The sequence below is a fragment of the Mycteria americana genome, chromosome 4, assembly GCF_035582795.1.
Source record: "Mycteria americana isolate JAX WOST 10 ecotype Jacksonville Zoo and Gardens chromosome 4, USCA_MyAme_1.0, whole genome shotgun sequence".
NCBI classification, from domain to species: Eukaryota; Metazoa; Chordata; class Aves; order Ciconiiformes; family Ciconiidae; genus Mycteria; species Mycteria americana.
In genome coordinates this window covers 37,050,770-37,072,340 of record NC_134368.1, presented here as the reverse complement: position 1 = coordinate 37,072,340, position 21,571 = coordinate 37,050,770, and the positions used below count along the sequence as shown (strand labels likewise).

At 39.6% G+C, this 21,571-nt stretch overlaps 1 protein-coding gene across 1 annotated transcript in view; it reads right to left on the bottom strand.

The window, feature by feature from the left end:
* The window catches only part of SORBS2 (sorbin and SH3 domain containing 2), an 88,688-nt gene that overhangs the window by 55,577 nt on the left and 11,540 nt on the right, over positions 1 to 21,571 (bottom strand). The window contains exons 4-5 of the mRNA XM_075500198.1: positions 7,907 to 8,051; positions 3,933 to 4,108 (exon numbers count right to left, since the gene is read on the bottom strand). Coding sequence (XP_075356313.1) covers positions 3,933 to 4,108; positions 7,907 to 8,051 — 321 coding nt within the window. The remainder of the gene's footprint in view (positions 1 to 3,932; positions 4,109 to 7,906; positions 8,052 to 21,571) is intronic.

Genomic DNA, 21,571 nt, shown 5'->3' with positions numbered 1-21,571 from the left:
TAAATGACATTTTTTAAAAAAATTGTTTAAAAGAAGAGCTAACAGTCAACTGAAGAACTCGGGGATCTGCTGGGGAAGAAAGAAATTTAAGCGGAAGGTCATGCTTTTTACTCAGACCTGCTTGCAAGATAGAGATGAAGGAGATATAGTTTTGTATTAAGATCAGGTCCCTTCCCCCACCTACCAACATTCCTGACTTCTGCCAAAGAGAAGATATTCAGAAGCAGATTTGGACCATTTTAATATTGTTTCCCTAAAGGTACTAAACATCTGTACTAGTGGAACTCTGGTAAGAATAATTTAGCTGGATTTGAAATAAGTATGCTGTTTGGTGCTCCAAGATCATGTATGTTCAAAAGTTTACAGGGAAGTCAAAAAGGTCTGAAGGAATTCATGCTGATGGGCATAACCTCCATGGTACTCCTCATTTCCCACAGCAGTACAAACCTGCAGTGGTCCCATGATACTGCAACTGCCTTTCTGATTGTATTGGGCCAAGAAGAGTCTTCCAATAGAGCCTGAACCAGTGATGGGTGAATAGATTGGAAACAGTGCATAAATATTACTGCTATGACCCTCCTGTTTATCAAGGAACAAAGGTGCATAGATATATCTCTTTGCTGGATCCTCCTTTCAGTCAGGTCCACAGGTCCACAAATCCACAGGAGGCTTCCACATAGAAATCAGGTATGGAGAAGCTCCCATGTGACCAGTGAAGGTGGTCTCCCAACATCTTTCTGGACATTTGAACGTTTGTCTCTCATCATCTCCCCCCCAACCCCCACCTTGGCGTTTAAAGCCTCAGCCAATAATTTGGCTTTACATTATAAGCCAGATAGGATTAGTTAAGGAATAGAATAAATTAATTTAAAAATACATTTTCTCAATTTATATTCACTAATCCCACATACGAACATTTGTTTGAGGAATTAGCAGTATTCACAAAGCACCAAGCCATTCAGACACCATCCTGCTTTGCATACATTATAGTTGTTGCAGTTAAATGTTGGAACATAGTATCATCATATGTGAATGAACAATCAGCCAAATAGCACGAAGAGAACATAAGAAGTACCTGCAGTTGGTACTTAGGAGAGTCCATAATCATTGCGGTATTCTAATAATCCATCAGAAAGTATGCAATTAAAGGAGGCATTTATGACTTTCAGTGGACCTTCTGTGGTTTTTTTTTTTCAAGCTGAAATATTACATCACTAAGGACGGAAAAGAAATCTGGTGGGACTTGATTTTTTTTCATCCTTAGTAAATAGAGGCCTTTTCATTCTACAGATTAATTTTGATAGTTAGACATGAAGCAATCATTTTGGGTAGTCTAAAACAGAGCAGTCATACTGCTTTCCATGAATCTGTCTTTTCCTTTCCTAGGACCCCGTTGGTGGTAAACTCTAGTGGTGTCATTTGACTGAACGCTTTTCTGAGTGAACAGCATTTTACCCTCTGTTTTCCAAAGACTTCATTTTTAATGCCTTGGAATTTCACCATCTTTGGGGCAGGGCTTGGCATGGTGGCAGAACTTAACAATGATGTGAATTTTCAGGCTTCAGACTTGCACTTGCCAGAGCTGGCAGGAGCCAGCATACAGTGGTATGGAGGGAACATGCTAACACGGGATGGAGGTTCTGAGAGAAGGGAAGGCTTTATAGGAATCCTTCCCCTCTCAGCAGCTTTGGACAGAGAGGGTTTGCAGGAATAGAAGGAGAAGCGAACATACTCTGCTTTCCTTGGCTAAACAGCTGTCACAAACCATGTTCTGAGAGTAAGGACAGACTTGGAGGAGATAACCGCAGCTCGAAAAATCTCTCTACTCCTGAAAAGCACTCCAAATCTAGAATATGGATACTCCCAAATTCTTATTTACAAGCTTACTGTTGAGTAGCATAGTGTTTTGGAACACAGTGTGTATGTTACCTATCACCCATGAATCTGCATTTACTGCTTTTTTGATAGACTGTTGCCATTTTCATAAAGATGGAAGAATAAGAAACTTTTAAACTTTGCATGCAACAATAAACTCAATTAATTTGAAAACTACTCTCTCTCTCTCTCCAGATGGAGTGAGGCTGAACTTTCTGGGAGAAGATTCCTATTTGCGTTGCTCACTGACCTTGGAGAAAGAGCGAGTGATATAGCCTACCTTCTACTGTTCATGGGGAAAAAAGTGCAGTTATAGCACTTTTGCATGTTTCTGCATGGTACTGCACTTTGGAGAGGTGTCAAGGTGCAGCATATTTGAATCTTTTGCTGAAAACTATATCACCCTTGTTCTCACACGACTGGGATACACAGGGCTCAAATATACTCGTGCTAATTTAAAATGTAATTTCAAACCAGTATCTTGAAAACAATCTCACTTCCAGCTTAGTCCTAAGGAAGCAGAATAAGGACACAAAGCGGCACGAGACACACACACACACACACACATGCTAGCATAATCTTTTAACTCATATCTCATTATGAGAATCATTTCTATAATACTAAATTTACAAGCTATAAGATATTTTGAAACTGAAACATAACAAAACCCAGAGCAAATCCAGCTGAAAAATGTCCTAATTCAAACTACATTATGTTTTTAGGAGAAAACCTGAGAGACTCAGACCATACGATCCGAAAGTTAAATAGAGGTTGGCAGATTGCCAGCTCTGTTAAGCACACTCGAGGGGAACTCCTCTTATAATCTCATATAACTCATATGCACCCTGTTAGATCAATCTACTATTAAAAAAAAGAACAAAATAATTACTGTATCCTATATAAAGCATAGGGATCACTTACTTAAAAAGGGGGTAGGAAGCTAGAGCATTGTTGCAAAGAAATGTCTTAATTTTTAAAAGATTCTGATCGTATTACTTTTTATGTCAAAAATAAAGCAAGAAATGCCAGAGTTTCCCCCCATTCTTATCAAAATTGTCCCCATCTTACCACTTATTCTGATTTTTTCCTATTGCTTTTCTCCATCAATTCCTGATTTTCCCCCTAATTTTTCAATCCATTGAGCAGTTCTTGGCAATACAACACAGCCCCGTATGTCAGTATTGGCAGAGAGGACACATCCAACAGCTGCTACATCCTTGCACCTGACAAAGACTTCACCTGCAAGGGCTCTGCCGCTTTCATCCTGGCTCCCACGCTTCTTACTCTTTCTCCGTCTAGCACAGCACTTCTTCTCTGGCTGGGAAGGCCAGTAAGCGCTTCCTTTCCAGACCTAGTGCAGCTGCCACTGTGCTCTCTGGACCAGCCAGAAGAGGCTGCCCTGACAGCAGAGTGGAAAGAATGCTTCAGCATAGCGAAAACAAAACTCTTCAGTTCCGACATCCCGGGACCACTCAAGCAGTGACTAGTGGCAGATGATCAAAACTGGGCTAGTCACAATGAAAGGGCTTCCACGCTATTCGTTTACATGTCACTCAAGGGCACAATGATTATATATTGCACTCCCACAAAAATGCTAGTCACTTAAGATTATTATCAGAACAAAACTATTCATTTTTACGCTACCCTCATGACATGAGAACCATTGCCCCCCAAAATGCAGAAGCATGAGGTTTTTATATATACAAACATATATGTATGCTTGCATGCACGCATATATATAGTACGTATAAACTTTATTTTAGAAATAACAAAACAAATGCAATTACTGCGTATCTCCAAAAGGCAGAACTACAAGAGAAGCAAGAAAGAGACACAAAGTTTTGGCTACTTCTAATTAAAACTAGAAACATGAGGTTGCCCAATTATGCTCCCATCAGCATTCTCCTTTTCCGTCAACACACAATATTATATTCATGAGCTCGCTGATTACGCACACTGTATTCCACATTATATAAGACTAGAAGAATGTGAAAAACCCATTACCAACAATCAATTCATTGTACGAGTTCATACACAGATTCCCCAGAATTTCCTACCGTTCTAATTGCTGTAGGGATTCCAGATTCATCTACCGGGCCAATCCCTGCATAATGTGGAGCTTTAATGACTGTAATTTTTTTTTCTTCTTCTGAGGATCTACAGATTGGTATTGTACTGGTGGTGGTGCTGCTGCCAACAGCCTGAACATGCTGTGAGTATGTCTCTGTGGACTCTGTAAAGACAACATGACAGGATATTGTATAATGATACAATAATCATACTTGGCAGTTATAACACACTTCCCCATTTCAGTATGCTGTACAAAGACCAACAACAATCTTAACCACATACATATACAACACTTAAAAAAAAAATCATCTTAGCTGGGCCTTTGACCTACTTAATGTTACATTAACAGAATTATAAACTTATTTAAGGACCAGACCGGCTATTCAACTTAGATCTTAGATTAGAGGTACTTTTTCACAGCATCTTGCTCACAAAAAAAAGAAAAAAACCCCCACAAACCCAGCAAAACCTATTGAGAAATAGTGGCAGCAGCCTTTTTCCTATAAATCAAACTCTTGCACCTTTCCTTGAAACTAGCGATATAATTTCAAAACTTCTCCCCACCGCCAAGTCTAGCAAACTAGAGAAGATTGCTATTTTGTAAGCACAGCAACAGATTCCAAACAGCCCTCCACAAAGACTTATGTGATATGTGTTTAGCAACATTGAGTTTTGATGCATGAATATTTTTAAAAAACAAATTCTGACGTACAATTTTCATCCCTTAAATTTATGTTGGTATGTTTGAGTACCTCTACATAAAAATCCATAAAAATGGACCTCAGTAACTTGGCATCTATAGAGCAATCTGATGATCCAACTACAGCACTTTAGGTGAACTGTGCAGGCTGCTACTGGTTTGTGGTGACTCGCAATATTTCTACCCCTCTCCCCCCAGTCTTCCTTTATAATTAATGAAATTAATATATCACTGTTACCATTTCCCTCTAAAATTCAGTCATTTATTTAACAAAATCCACCTCACTGCTGGGATGTGTCGTGTAAAAATTTGTACTGTTGCAGATGATGTACTTCTTTCCTGTATGCAGGAAAAAGAGCCCTATTCCTTCAGGCAGCCCGTTTCAGTAAATTAGCGGGCTGCTATGACAAAGCATCTTTTTTTGCAAGAGCAGGTACAGTGCTTGTGAGACATTTCCACACAAGATCAATCAACATAGGGAGCAAAAATAAATATTCTAATACTACTGGTGAAGATTATAATTGCCTTTCCGTGTGACATTAACATCCATTGATTCTTCTGAAACAAAATATTTGAATTGTAGTATAAATCAGCAAAAGGAGCTCTGGTGACTGAAAGCTCTAATTTTAATTTGAATATTTCTGCTCAGTCCTACTGCAGAGAGTTGGATTTGGCATGGCTCTTTCAGCTGTTTACTCAAGTTTGAAATCCTGTAAATAATCCAGTGCTACACATATATGGCGAGGAACAACTCTGCGTGGCAAACGTCTGAATATTTGGGCCTTTTTCCCAAAATGCATGATGTTAAATTTAGAAAATATTTTGGATTTGATCCTTCATTCTTCATAGGCCTCAAACTGAGACCATCAGTAGGATTTTTACATGAGCAAGGAGAATTAAATCAGGCTGTTACTGTGGAACACAGAATTCAGCATCATACAAGAGTAAAAGTCATGGGAAAACACTTTACTTCATAGAATCACAGAAGCACAGAAAGCTTTGGATTGGAAGGGACCTTTACAGGTCATCTAGTCCAACCCCCCTGCAAGAGCAGGGACATCTTCAACTAGATGAGGTTGCTCAGAGCCCCGTCCAACCTGACCTTGAATGTTTCCAGGGATGGGGCATCTACCACCTCTCTGGGCAACCTGTTCCACTACCTCACCACCCTCATTGTAAAAAATTTCTTTCTTAAATCCAGTCTAAATCTGCCCTCCCTTAGTTTAAAACCATTTCTCCTTGTCCTGTCACAACAGGCCTTGCTAAAAGGTCTGTCCCCGTCTTTCCTATAGGCCCCCTTTAAGTACTGGGAGGCTGCTATAAGGTCTCCCCGCAGCCTTCTCTTCTCCAGGCTGAATAACCCCAACTCTCTCAGCCTGTCCTCATAGGAGAGGTGCTCCATCCCTCTGATCATTTTCGTGGCCCTCCTCTGGACCCGCTCCAAGAGGTCCACGTCCTTCTTGTGCTGAGGGCTCCAGAGCTGGACGCAGTACTCCAGGTGAGGTCTCACCAGAGCAGAGCAGAGGGGCAGAATCACCTCCCTCGACCTGCTGGCCACGCTTCTTTTGATGCAGCCCAGGACACGGTTGGCCTTCTGGGCCACGAGCACACATTGTTGGCCCATGCCCAGCTTTTCATCCATCAGTACCCCCAAGTCCTTTTCCGCAGGGCTGCTCTCGATCACATCATCCCCCAGCCTGTATTGAAACCGAGGATTGCCCCGACCCAGGTGTAGGACCCTGCACTTGGCCTTGTTGAACCTCATGAGGTTCACACAGGCCCACTTCTCCAGCTTGTCCAGGTCCCTCTGGATGACATCCCGTCCTTCTGGCTTGTCAACAGTACCATTCAGCTTGGTGTCATCTGCAAACTTGCTGAGGGTGCACTCGATCTCTCTGTCAGTATCATTGATGAAAATATTGAACAGCACTGGTCCCAGTATGGACCCCTGAGGGACACCACTCACCACTGATCTCCATCTGGACATTGAGCCGTTGACCGCTACCCTCTGGATGCGACCATCCAGCCAATTCCTTATCCACTGAACAGTCCACCCATCAAGTCCATATCTCTCCAATTCAGAGAGAAGGATGTTGTGGGGGACCGTGTCAAAGGCTTTACAGAAGTCCAGATAGATGACATCCAATGCTTTTCCCTTGTCCACTGATGTGTTCATTCCATCGTAGAAGGCCACTAGGTTGGTCAGACAGGAGCCCTTGGTGAAGCCATGCTGGCTGTCTCTAATCACCTTCCTGTCCTCCATGTGCTCTAGCATAGCTTCTAGGAGGATCTGTTCCATGATCTTCCCAGGCACAGAGGTGAGGCTGGCAGGTCGGTAGTTCCCAGGGTCATCCTTTCTACCCTTTTTAAAGATGGGCACAATGTCTCCCTTCTTCCAAGGTATATATATATACTTCTTTCAGGTATATCAAAACCAAAATTGATAGGCCTTTAGATCAGCAAACTGGAAGCAATCAAAGAATCTAGAATTGTGGGATGTGGAGAAACCCATGTATGCAGTTTTTGTACTTATCACTATAATAGGGATAGCAGCATTTGTCTAAGCCATAAGTCTCAGAGCAAGAACTGTCACCTAATTTCCCTGCATGCACAACAAAAAAGTAAACTCCAGGATCACTTTCAAATTATTTTGCATGCATAGTCTTATCTGAATATGCAAAACAATAGTAGAAAAAGCAGCAAACAAATGATTGTTCTGGCAAAACTGGATTATACTGGCAAAGCTCCTTTCTAAGGCTGATTGTGTATTTTTTAAAAAAAATTAACAATGCCCTAGAAAAAAAATACATAAACAAAGTATAGATTGACATGGCTTTAGGTGTTTAAAAGCCCAGCGCCCCACCCTTTGTTGGCAGTATTTCTACTGAAGATTACAGAAGTTGTGGAGAGAACCAGTGTACAAAGTTGGCCCTTGGTTTCTTCAAGAAGGCAAAACCTGAAGGGGCTGCACAGGTTGAGCGATTTTGAGATATGCTCTTTCCTCGGTAAAGCTAGTAGAAAGGTGGCAAAAGGTCACTCTCACACACGTAAGTAATAAACCTTAATAGTAATTCCAGTTCAGGATCACTACTGTATCTAACAATAAATGCTATTATTTTTTTGCATTTACTGCCGAAGGTAGATGAATAGACAATACCTTCATTATGGATGTGAAGCACTCCGCAATTGTTTGCAATCTTTGCCACATGAATTGGAATATGTTGCGTAATGTATAAAGCAAACATTCTGTGTGAGGCTTACCCATCATCCTGCCGTGCTGCATGATAACAATGTTGGAACTGAGCGAAGCTGGTGGAGGGTATGCTGAAGAAGGGGAAAAAGGCCTTTGAAAGTGACTCACTGGGCTGGCAGCAGTGCCAGAGTTCCCATTCACTGTGATCTGAGCCTGAGAGAAACAAAACAATATCCCATTAAATTACACACAAAGCCCTCCGACTGCCATCCCAAACAGAGAGCGATGCAAGACTGTCATCCACACAACGATTACCAGTTGTCAGGTACCTAGCCATAACGGCATCTGCAATCACTGGAATACAAATCTCGTCACAAGGGGAGCAGAATGTGTTCCTTATATACCTTGTACCTCCCCCCTTCTCTCCATGTATGTGCTGTCTGTGAAGCGTGCTGAAGCCATGGGAAGTTGACAGAAAGACCACGGTCAAGGCAACGACGATGGCACAAACAAGGTCTGCAGAGGTCTGACAGCAATATAAAATGAAGATGGCAGTAAAAGCTCCTCTCACTGTGTGACAAAGGCTGCCTGCCACAGATCGCTCCCTCCAAGAGACATATTCCCTTAACACACATGCTCAAGCCCTACTGATATTAATGGTAACTTCTGGTCAGACCGAAGGGGAAAGTCTCATTAAGACTAGCTAAAGAGAGTGAGCCAAAGCTTCTTTAAAAAATGGAAGCCAGCTGGAGTGACTCTGGGATGCTGATATGTAATCTATCACAATAAGAATAAATAGCACCAATAAAAAAATCCACAACCACGAAACAACAGAACAAAATCAAATAAATAAAATGGGAGGCTAAGTAAACTGGCAGTACAGCAGCATCACAAGCCATTTAGGCTTCAGTCACAAGAGGAACTTCTGCAACAATCTGCTTCCCTGCCCCCAGATTTAGAATCCCCACATCTGGGCTGTAGCAATTTTATGGGGAGTATTGCAAGGACCTAAACAGAGATATTGAGAGAGCATTGAATGAAATGAGAGGATAGTGAATATTTCAGCAGAAAAGGGAGAAAAGCTCTCTGTAATATCTCTTTTAATGCAGAACTCTTCTTTAAATCTGAACAAAATCAGAAGTGCTACAAACTTTGCTGAATTTTATATAACAAAAGAGAAGAACTAAAACATGCTGTAAACGCAAAACATGAAACTATCTGAAGCAGCAAAGCACAAGTAAAAAACGTATTAAAAGGCATATTATTTTTACATTTAAAAATGAAATGGTTCGTGACCTCTTGTATACATTTGCATTTTGGAGATTATTGATTTGATTTGAAATTTTTAACGTCTCGGCCTCCAATAGCTAAGAGAGCAAAACAAATTTTGGCTCCTATGCAGACATCATGTGAACAGCAAGATGCATTCAGGGGTTTCTCATTTTAAGGATGCCTGTTTCCAGAACTGAGCTGAAAAGTTTGTGTTGTGGTGATGTCTCCGTTAAAACTTTTGTGTTGAAATGTTTCCTCTCTTAATAAAGTCAAGAACCAAAATATAAACTAAGTTGGCTTTTCTCACACCATCCTCCCCTCCAAAAGAACTCGGAGCTGCAAGAATATAAAAGCTACACGAGCTCCGGGATAGCATTTCAAGAGGTATGAAGCCATGTTTTCAGATGAGGTTGCTAGATGAGGCCAGCTGTCTCTACCCTACTTCAGGGGTTCACCCACTCTCTTTTCCTGCATATTGTCTTTTTGGGAAAGCTTGTTTCTAGGTGAGGCAGGGTGCAACTATGTCTGGAATCTTATACCTTCTTACTCATTTATTACAGCTTTTGTTTCTCTGAAGAGAGGAGCAGAACTAGTGTGAGTTCTTTGTAGACTGGAAAGCTACTTCTATGAATTTCTGTAATAAAAAATTAAGATATTCCTGTGATGGGCTTTACCAAATAGCTGGGTTAGACAGTCAGGCTCTTACACCAAGTCGTACACAATATTATGAAAACAGGATCCACACAAGTAGCTGATGGACATCAGTCCTAAATATATATGTGGCATGTGCATATATGACATTTTTGGGTTTGCTTCTAAAGGTTTTAGAGATGATATCAGCTCAGCTGTAATTTCTTAGTTCCTAATGACTTTCTCTTTGAGGAACTTTTCCATGAAGGTGGCTGTTGCATTTGTTTATCTGATGCATCTTGCACTGGTGAGAGGGTTAGCTATAAAAGACAGTTTTGCGAAGTTTCAAAGTTCCAAGGGCCTCTTCCTGCCCTTGGAATCATTTGGGAGCTATTGACATTTCAATTGGAGCATGTGATGCTTTAGTTCCAGGCGACAGAGTTTGTTCCCAGATTTTACAAGGAAGTGAAATCTTTAAGATGCCTATTCGTGCATTAGACCTTTTACTTTCCTAAGTAATCATCTCCTTTGTGGGAAAATAAGATGATAGAGAAAATAACTATTTCACCAAAACGCACATATTTCCCAGTTTACTGGGAAGATAATCCTCATCTCTTTCATGCTGTTCGTTTCCCTAGGCTTCTCCATTTTTCTTTTTTTCTCCGGTATACTTTACCTGTGCTAGCAGAGCCACCTACTTCTGCTGCTAAGTAACCAAACTGTTGTAACGATTCCTGCTAGGTACCAGGTTTAAACTTTAATTGGCCTGAACATCAGAAAGAGCAGCCCTCTGAACTTCGGCATCAGAGCAGAGAAAAACATCTATTTGGGATTGGAGCTGCTTTCTAACTTTCTCTCTGCTGAGGCAGGCAGCAAAGGGAAAGAGGTCCCATTACGGGTGTCTGAGCAGTTTTGTGCAGCAATGCTGCGCAGCACACCCCTGGCCTCAAGAAGTTGAATTAGGCTGAAATACTCAGGATCAATTCTTGAAGCTCGAGACAGGCCCGGAACTTGGGAAAAGACAAAATCTAATGTGTACTTCCATTTCCAAGTTTCCATTAGATTCCACATTTTCAAACTACATAAACAAAAGGAACCCATGAAAATTACTTTATAAGGGAAATGTTCATAATTGGAATAGAACCAGAAAAAATAGTTTCTAAACCCAGCTGTTCTCTGATTTTAACTCCAATTCTAAGCATAAGCCCAAATAATAATTACAATTCTCATACTTCAGGTTTTCAAAGAAGTTGCAACCTATGACTAAAAGTATGGCCAATTAACCACAGTTTTATGTTTAGCTCTGCCTTTTGCCTGGAATATTTTACAATTTTGTTAATTCAGCTCTTCCTGATGCTGTTTCTTCTTCTCTGAGGATCTGCTGTAAAACCTTTTTGCCTAAGGACCTCAAGAATAAACAAACATCCCCAATGTGGACATAATGTCTTTAAAAGCGTGGTTCGGTATTACGTGGGCACAGTGCTGGATGGTACAATCCTGTATTACTTTTATTGTTCTCTCAGCGGTTTTCATCTACAAAACCAACAAGAGTCTCCTTTCAGAATGAAGACCATTACAGGAGTAGAGCCGCTAGCAGCACACATGTGCGTGTCACCAGCTTCCCCACCATTTTCTGATTTCACGGGTACATTTATAGTCATCTGGCCCTCCTCTACAGAGGATGGGAGACAAAGACTTTTCTACACTGCAGAGGTGGGGTCTTGCCAGCAGTTTAATGCCTGTGGGGCTCTTTGGACTGTTTGGGGATTTTTGTCCTTTGGTGGGAGACTCGCCCTTTCTCTTTGTCCATTAATGGTTAACAACTGTTATGCTCATCCCTGCCATGTCTAAGAGAGAAAGCGGTGGTCAGACCTGACCATAACATATCGCTCTACAGGGAGACTACCCAAAAAAGGAAAGAAGGAAGGACTGTTCACTTCAGCTTACAAAAATGATGCTCAAAGAAAACAAATACAGTTAGATGATTATTTTAGGACTAGGTTAGAAGAAAATATAAATGTTACATGCTTCCCATAGCTAGTAAATGGTCATGTAGCGATTGTGCCTTATTTACACATACCAGTCTATATTGATTATGGTATCTTTGGTTACAGCTACTGGGCTGTACAGACACTCACAGTACTGATTCTTTAAAAAAAAAAAAAGTTTCAGAGCTGTGTTACAAGACTTAGGAATGACAGCTTTTACAAGCCTGTTATTAATATTATTTTTTTTAACAGCATCCAGAGCACTGACAACAGATCATTGACTTCCCAGGTGACTATGTGCAAGTTTGGACTCAAAATACTTTTTATAAAATATACATGAAACTTTAAAAATATACACACTGTTCTTTTCAGACTTGAAAATGATAGCATGCTGAAGTATTTGTAGAGTTTGAACACTGTTGTGACCCAGTAAAACTTTGGTCTCAGAACATCTCTCTGTTTTGTAATTCAGCAATGAATTGCTCAATCTAAATGAAGGCTTTGTTCTGACTCATTTTAATCATGCAGATAATCTCGAAAGAAATAAGAAGTGATCTGGATTTTTCCCAAATTCCATACCTTCTTTCTACCCATATATGAGTGTACTAAGGTACAGAAAAGTGAATGTATGTATAAAATGTCTAATTGCATGCTGGTTTTTTCCTTGACTTAACCAAGAGAAAAGTAACAGGACACTTGCGTACTACAAGATTATTTATGAAGCTCACTCCTGTAAGAAACTGCGCTTAGGAGAGCAAAAGGTTAGTTAGAGGGGAGAGAAACAGTTTGGTGCTGTCAGTGATCATGGCTGGGGAAAAAACTGTGTTAAATATTGCCAACATTTACTATGAATGTACAAGTTATATTATTGAAATCTGTACCTCAGTATAAACCAAAACCAGCAGAGGCTACAAACTCCACAAACCTGTACGTTGCTAACAGTATTTTAAACAACTCTCTTCAAACTCTACAGACCGCTTGCTTTTACTACATTTGAAACAGGTATTTATTGAATTTATTTTCATTTCTTTTAAGCAAAGTGTTTGATACACCTTAGCTGGCCATACAACTGTGCAACAACTTAGTATAATTTTCCTATTACCAAATCTGCTATGCCAATGATTTTTTTTAAACAACTGTTGCAAAACATACTGCCAGACTGCGAACACACAACTACTAACGGCATACTTGTCTGTGTAACAGGGTAACAGACAAGTTCGAATTCTTTTCCCCTTTGACAACCTGTTTGAAGAAAACGGAGGAGGAAAAAAGGAAGCATAATTACATGAGAAGTGGCAGCAGTGTTGGTTAAGGTGGTGCCATCTGACACAGCAGACATCTGGCTCAAGGTTGGGGAAGGTGTTTCAGAGCAGTCAGTAGTATCATAGCTACAAGTCTGCAGCTCATCTAGGATGGCTGTGGAGCACTCGCTCACTGTGCGGGAGGAGCACTCGCTCAGGGCAGAATCTGTGCTTACAGAGGCTGTTTCGTTCCTGTGGACAATACTTTCAGGAGCTAGGTATGGGCATTTATGGGAAAACTGTGAAAGGGCTGGGGTTTTATAAAAGCGTGAAGGCAAAAAATCATCAAGCGTTGGCAAAGAATACGGTACTAGATGGGTGCCACTGTCTGGTGAGAAAAAGGCTCTGTTAACTGGTACCACAGGAGGAGGAAGAGGCAGTGGAGAAGCTTCTGTTGCTGTTTGTCTGTGTGTCTGTGAAGCATTTACCTCCATCACAGGGGCAGTTACTTTCTGGTTTCCAAGCTGAGATTTGAGGAAAAAAAAATAAGAAAAGAAACAGATTACCAAATGAATAAAAAACTTTTCCCTTTGCCTCTTGCTGTGTGTAGGAGAATTACAAAAGTGTAAGTTTTTCAGCAGCCCGAGGAAGTTCACATTCACATGGATTAGGAAATAAATCAACCATGCTCTATATTAAAGTAGGAAAACATGAAAGAAATGAATGCATCAAATACTAGCGGAAGCAATGCCAGAAACCATAGTGTGCTGGGGATGAATATTCACAATGTACTGCATATATTAATGATCTCAGTTGTGCATCAAGAAGGTTCACACTATTTTATACTTTACATAAATATGAGGCTAGAGAATGTCATGTTCACTTTGTTTGTAAAAGGAAAAAAGGACCTGCAAGTCTGATCTCTGTAAATGTTGCTCTCTTTTTTGTTAAAGGACAGGTATCATTTTGAAATTAACTGTAATATACAGATGGGCAGGACTGCAAGCTAAATGGAAACACTAATATTGAATGTTCATATGTCTGCAAGCAATAAGTTGTGGACTTTTTTGCCTCTTGTGACTGAATACGTCTTCTCCACTGCCTCTCTAATAAAAATGTTTGGATGACCTTAGAATTTCCAAGCACCCTGGAAGCACCCTGCCAGCCTACTGGATAAGGTGTGTGCAGAGGAGTCTTTTCAACATTAGAGGACACAAGGATTGTTAGGGTAACTGGTATAAATCTGAGGAACAACAAAGATTGGGAGCACAAGAACAGGACAGGAATGACTTCATACTGAAACAAAACACGCTAGTTGTTTGGCTTCAGCATAATTCCTTAAAAGTATAAGGGAATGTCCTCATGAGAGGCCTTCTGAAAACCGCCACACAATGTAGGAGCTTTATGTTCTGTTATTTCAAATTAGTCACAGGACACTGGGTTTAAACTAGTCCTAAAACCGGCTTTTTGCATTTGCAACTTCTTTTTGAATTAAAGATACAGGAAAAGCATGTTGGCATCCAATCTTTGTTAAACAGCTGCACAAATCCTTCTATACTGCCTATTAGCCACAAGCTTTCAAGCAATTCCTGAAGTATGTCAAAATACTGCCTACTTCAGCACTGATGGTTTCACTTTCGATAGGGCTGAGCAACTCCGGTATAGCTGCAGGGAAAGAGTGTTTGGGATTTCAAATTTCTGTAAAATAGAGGACAGTAAGATACCATATGCAGTAATTGCTACTTAAAAAAGCAACATTTACTCATAGATATCACATTGTTACCAATAATACTATGGTTATTTCCTATGCTCAGAATAGGCAGATGTCTTTAATCATTCAAAAAATGTTTCAAGCCATCAGATTAAAATGCCATTTTGGCATTTTAATCCAAAATCTGAAAATATCTTCTAACGCCCTTATGGAAGACTTGGAACACAACCTAGATTGTGCTACTTATGAGAGGTCACTGGGGGTCTAGTTCCATAATTCTTGCTGAGATCAACTAGAATTTACACAAATAACCTTACTGAGGTCAATGGGACCATCCCTATGAATAAGCATTTCAGAAAAGAATCTTAAGCATGTGAACAGATATCCATCACTTGTTCCAAACGGTTCAAAAGAACTCTTTGGCATTACTGGACCTCTGGGGTACACAAAATAGCCAGAAGCTGCTGCTAAAATCTGCAGTTAAAACAGTGAAGAAACTTAGTCAAACAGCTTAAAATCTAAATCTTATTCACAGCAATGTTTCAAATCTACAACTGAAAAAAAAAATCTTTGCATAGAGTAAATCTGAACAGATTACTTCTTAATCAGAAAATCAGTAATTGAGTGTGTGACTGTAAAAGGAGATATGGTTTTTAGAGATAACTACTTTGCCAATGGAAACTTCAAAAGAACAATGGAATACTATTAAAATAATTTCATGAAAAGCAATCATATGCAGATCTGAAACAGCTGGTTGTACAGCATAGTATATCAGGGGTTTAAGATGTGTGCATTTACGTACACATATAAGAAACAGTAATTTCACCTCACAGATACATAAAGGGAAGACAGAACCATCATTCATGATGAATTTCATCATCCATGTCATAATTCAAGATCTCCAGCAAAAGGCATGAACCAGGAGATCATAACGCAATTATGAGGCAGAGCCAATATGAAGCCCTGAAGTTCTTGAGATCAGATATCCTCTCAGCATCCCCAGAAGAAAAGTTACATATGACTGAGCCAAAATATGTAAATTGATCTCTAAATTGTTAAAATAACAGGAAATTTTGGAGACTCGAGAAACCTAGTAAGCCTTCTGGTTTCGAACTGAGAAGATTGCCTGCATGCTTGAGAAAAGAAGGGATGGATAACACAAGAAGAGATATTCAGGGTGCATCCAGAGAGCTAGTGAAATTGAGTTCTTAAAGAAATAAATTAATTGTGTTTGGCAAATAATAGCTGATTTCATCAAGCTAAATTCTTAAAAAGAATATAAAGTTACCATTTCTACAACGTGGGTAGAAGGAATGTGGCAATTCTAGGTACTGATTCCCAACATGAAGTTTTTCAGCTTTGCAGAGTAAAACTTGAATATTCTGCCTGGTTCTAGAACTGTCATAGGTACAACCATCACTCTGGGAAAGAGTGGCTGAAATGGTGATTTAAAACAGCATTATTTTTGAAAATTGATTACACCATTTAAAAAACATGGAGTGTTGGTAAAGTCTAAACAGACATGTTTGGCTACTACTGATCCATATTTTTCATCACTATGAAAAATATGAGAAGGACAAGGCTGAATGCATTCCAGAAAACTTTTAATACCAGTTCCATTCAGTGTGCTTCAGATTAGGTTTGTAATCGTTATAGCGCAAGAAACGCTAGCAAAAGTCAAGCAGATTAAATGCCAAACAAGTAATCAATTAGAATGATGAAAAACTAGTTAGACTACATAATTCTCTTCGGTTGTGGAGCAATGCTTGAGAGAGAGAGATAAATGTCATCACTGTCTTGAAGTGAATTGAAGGTCTCAAGCGCAACTTTCTGCTGGTCCTTAGAAATGTTCACCTTCCATCAAATAGTAAAATGTCAGGCCTGAAGAATAGAGTTGCTACCCAATTCACATGAAGTAAACATGTGACCCTAGTATGGGTTTCAAAACCAGTCATCTACCATTTTAACGCAAGATCTGTGGGGGGTGGTGTGAGATTACTAATGACACCAAAGTGCTGGCCTTGCTTCAACAGTCAAGACACAGATAAGGAGACTCAGAAATAAGTGAATAAACTCATTTTGTTAATGCATAGCAGAGTTTAGTAGTCAACAGTCAAATTACACCCATACGCTTGCACAAATGGGTAAAAATACCTCTATTTTTAATTGTTAAAAGCTGATGTCAAAATTTCCAAACTGGAAGGCTGCAAGTTATATTCCTGTGCCCATTTTTACTACCTAGCCCTCTTATTCTAAACTCAGTATAAGGAGGTGGAGTTCAGCCCTTGTGCAAAACCACACTAGTGATACAGAACTTAAAATGAAAATTATTTGCTCGACTTTCTTTGCTTGCCGTCTGTCCCCAAAGCATTGACACCTCTCTTCTCTCCCTTCGACATCACTCAATGTATTGTCAATACCTAACAAACACTAATGTATTAAACTGATTCAGAAACAATTTTTCGAATGCCAGGTTTATTTTCCTTGTTGTCTACAGCTTGTCTACAGCTATAAGGCTGGCAAAAGAAACACTTTTGTAAACACCTAGTATAGTAGTTTTTATTCCTCCAGGACACCAGGACTAAGCCAAGTGTTCACTCATCTGTGGAGTTCAAACAAACAGCACAAATATTTTTCACCCACAGTTTGAGAGAGCAGTATCTAGAACAGGAGGACACCTATAAACCCAGGAACAAAATGAACATAAAAATACCAGGTGTTTATTTCAGAAGATGCAGCTCAGAATTCTTTACTAGTTTAGAACTTTTTCTTATAAGAAGTTTGGACAACAGAATTTACCTCCATCTGTCTCATAATAACATATACTAATTTCTCTGTTGAAATAGATTGTTACTTCTCCCGTATCTGCAATACGGTGCACAGCAGCAGCATCTCTTGAGACCGTAATAATGTAAAAAACCTAATATTGAGTAACTTGAATGATTCTCCTTTCATATATACTTTTAAGGGTTTTAACCTTTCTCTGAGTAGGAGTGTTTACAAAATGTCACTTGGTGAGTCATACCACACTTCTCCTTGCTCCTAAAGTTTCAGCAGACAAGCTCTGAAATGAAGTGCAAATAGGAGCACAAACATAACAAGATACATTAAAAAATACTGCAAAATTGTTGTGCATGAACTTGGACCATACAAGCTCTCTTTTGGCTGTAATTTTGCCATGCTCTGTGACATAATATAGTTGTACATGTTCCCTACACACATAGAGACCCACACATGCACAGTATTTCTCATTCACCACCTCTTAAGAAGTGATGATTAGCCAACCTTACCTCATTCTCCTCCACATACAGATGCAAAGGGGGAGTTGTTTGTTTTTACAGCGCCTTTCTAAATGCATTTGGTTTTTGAGAGTTTCTGTGGCAGCTTTGAACATTGCTGGTAGGCCTAATCTACAGTCGGAGACCATCCCTAGAGGATATAGCTTAACATAACAACCTATTATCTGCATATACAAAAGTATTTTAACTGATGTACAAAGTCCTGTAGAGCTTGCAAATCTAAAACAATTTTTAAAATGAAAGTACTGTCATGCATAGTATACTGAAGTTAATTTGTCTATGTGAGAGAAATTGTGAACTTTGCAAATACCATGAGATATAGCGCTAAAGGGGATCATAATTTTTGGCTTTAGTTAGAACAGTTCCAAGATTTCAACCAGAGATCTGAGTCAGAAAAGAAACCTTTTTAGGCATATAGCTGTAGCCTCAATTTCTAACTGTAGCCCATGGCATCTTGGCTTTGGGACCTCATGTGATGTAGAATTTTACACCACCTCACATGCTGATTTGTACTCTAGTTTTAGGTATGTATTTTAACACAGAGCCAGCAAAACCCCACTGGCTCCATGACTTGATTGTGATGCAAACACGCCTCTTCATACTAATGTTTAGAATTTATTTCAAAGTTGAACATCAGGGAGGCTGTCGGCTGAATTTTGCAGGCAAGAGATCAATAAATGGATGCAGTTTGAAAGCTATCTACATTCCTTAATGATCCCTGTGATCAAATGAAATTTTTATCATTTTATTCAAAGAAACCCAGTTGCCAAATTTCTGATCATTCTTCCCATACACTGAAACCAAGAAGGCATAAAAATAAGTGTAGAATTGCCAAACAAGTCACAGCTACTTTTCTGACTTTTGTCAGCTCATAGTGAAACTAAAACAGATTCTAAAATAAAAATAAATTGCAAAATGTGTTTGGACTTTTAAACTTCTAAAAAAAAAGTAGCTATGAGATAAATTCTTTTTAGTCATTCTGATTAGAGTTTGAGTATTATTCCGGATCATAGAAAAGGTATTTCCCCTAATTCTTGTTAGCTGTCATAAAACTACTTTCTGTTTGAGACACACTTGGTTTTATCTGAGCATATATGATGCATCATATTGCTAACACGCTGAACAACTATTTTTAAGTGAAAAGAAAACATAGATGGAGAAGTTGTATTGGCCACACCTACATCTGTTGTACTGTCTGACCATATCCCTTGATGCCCATATTTAAAAGGCTTGCGAGCCTGCCTCCTATAATCTTCATACCTACCCTATCTATCGGAAAAAGCTGTTGCTCAGCCTTCATTACTGTTTCTGACATGATTTCTTTATGGTGGCTCTTGCTTGAACTGACTCGTTCTACTTGACAAAAATCACTAAGTAGCAAACTGGTTCTTCTCAAGGGTAAAGCAACTTGTTTTTCTCCAAATGTTCTAAATTTTATGTAGCCTAATAGAAGGGTTTAAGATGATAGTTTTGTCTCTAATCTTGAGAAGGACAAATGTGATTAATTCTTCTGTGCTCCCATTTGTTAATGGAGTGAATTCAAAAGGAGCATTGCAAATTGTTGCCATATAATTTCACAGAGCTTTGTTCTGATCAAAATTTTTACTTGGGAGTTGAAGGGGGGAACTGACATATTACAACTTGTAAAACTATCCTGTAGCTTATTCATATACTTGTGGCTTCCAGAGTAAAGACGTGGTTGAATGCGATGCTCTGCAAGAACCACAGTCTGAGAGAGCAGATGTGTTACTACTATTGACAACAGGGCTGTCAACGGATTTTAAGTTTGCAAGATTGTGCCATATTTACTCCAGAGTAGCCCCACTGATTTCAGCAGAACTAGATGAACACAAATACGCCATGATGGGATCCTCGCTCAGACAAAGCTTTGAGGCAAATATGCCTAGACCTATAGCAATGCCTACCTCCAACCAAAGGGCTTTCTAACTCACATAAGCTGGTATATTGGTAGATATACTAGAATAATTAACTTTTTAAGTAGAAAAATCTTAACGTGACTAGGTAAAGCAGAGTAGAAATGACAAAGTTTATTCAGAGCTCTCCTTTTGCCTGGTATGTATTTGCTGCTGCTTTACTGCTCCCAGGCTTATTTTATTCGACTCGGTAACTTTCTGAATGGCGATAAACCCTGCTCAGACTCCTCTGGTCCTATAATGTGTGCTCGAGACTCCCGTTTCTCCTAGATGAGATCAGTATAGTTAACAAAGAATTTTCATCTCAGTAGGCATAGGGTATAGGGGAAACAGAGGGACTTAAAAGTTCAGTGCCTTGTGCTACTTCATGTAGAGGTGGTTGACAAAAGATTTTATCAACCCATTTTCTTTGAAAAGCACTATTGCACAGGACACATAGGAGACAGCAGTGACTAGTCTTGCAGACAGCACCGACTGAGAAAATACATTTTTTGGTGGCCCTAGCAAACTGGCAGAGCTGCATTTGTAGAACCACCCCCCCATACTTAATCCTTCTTTCCTATCCATGCTTAATCCTTCCAGCACTTATGGCAGCATAACGCTTTAATGCACTCCCCTCTAGGAAGAGCCACTTAAGCAGATGCATTACCCACAATTCACTAATTTCCTGTTGTGCCTTTGCACTCCATAACATGCTCACAGAGGAACAAAGAAATCTACCTTCCAGCTCAGCTGGTTTAATTTTTTTTTTTAAATACCCTTCCAAAACCTTTTTGTCCAGTTCTCTGTTTTGATCCATATGACAGGTAGTTTTACCCAGAAAACACAAGGTCTAACTTTGATAATGTAAGTATAACTAAACAGAGGGTTATTAAGTGACTCATGAATGATCTAAAATAAAAGATGGAAAAATTAAATATACCACATGGCATTCTGCAGCCTGTGAAGAAGGAAGAACTGTAGACTTTTGTCCCAAATCCTTTGAAGACATCTTTGAAGTGTCTGGAGAAATACTAGGTGGATGTTCTTGGATTTCAGGCTCTGCTTTATTGTCAGGGATGGCAGCTATCTGAATGGAAAGAGATGCTGTGTGTATCTCAGGCACGGGGTTACAGGCAGGTGAGACAGGCCTTTGTGGAAATACTGGCACTTCAACAGGCTTGAGCTCTTGCTGTGTATTACAATGAATGCTACTTGCTGGGTCATGTGTCCGGGTTAATTTCAGGGTAGATACCCTACGTTTTTGAGACTGTTGCCTTTGGCCTTGATGGAGAGTAGTACTAATACCAGCTACCGTGCTTGTGCCTGCACTGGAGATTGAGGTCAGTGGTTTAATCATTTTTTGTGCATAGGACACACTTGTGTTAGATATTTGAGAAGACGTTGTCTTCTGGACAGACTTCTCGTTAGTGTAATAGGCAGTATCTGTGGGAAGGTGTTTAGCTGGACCAGTTGCTACTGCCTGGAGATTAATTTCATTCTTGTGATTAGTTACTCTTGCTTTCCGAAAACTTTCTTTTCTAGGGGGTGGCAGAGGTGCCTTATTTGCCAAAAGCATCCACACACAGCAAAATAACATTGAAGAAGAAACAGAAAGAAAGTAAATGTTAGCAGGAGGTATAACTCAGCTTAACTTTTATCTTTAAATAAAGGAACTA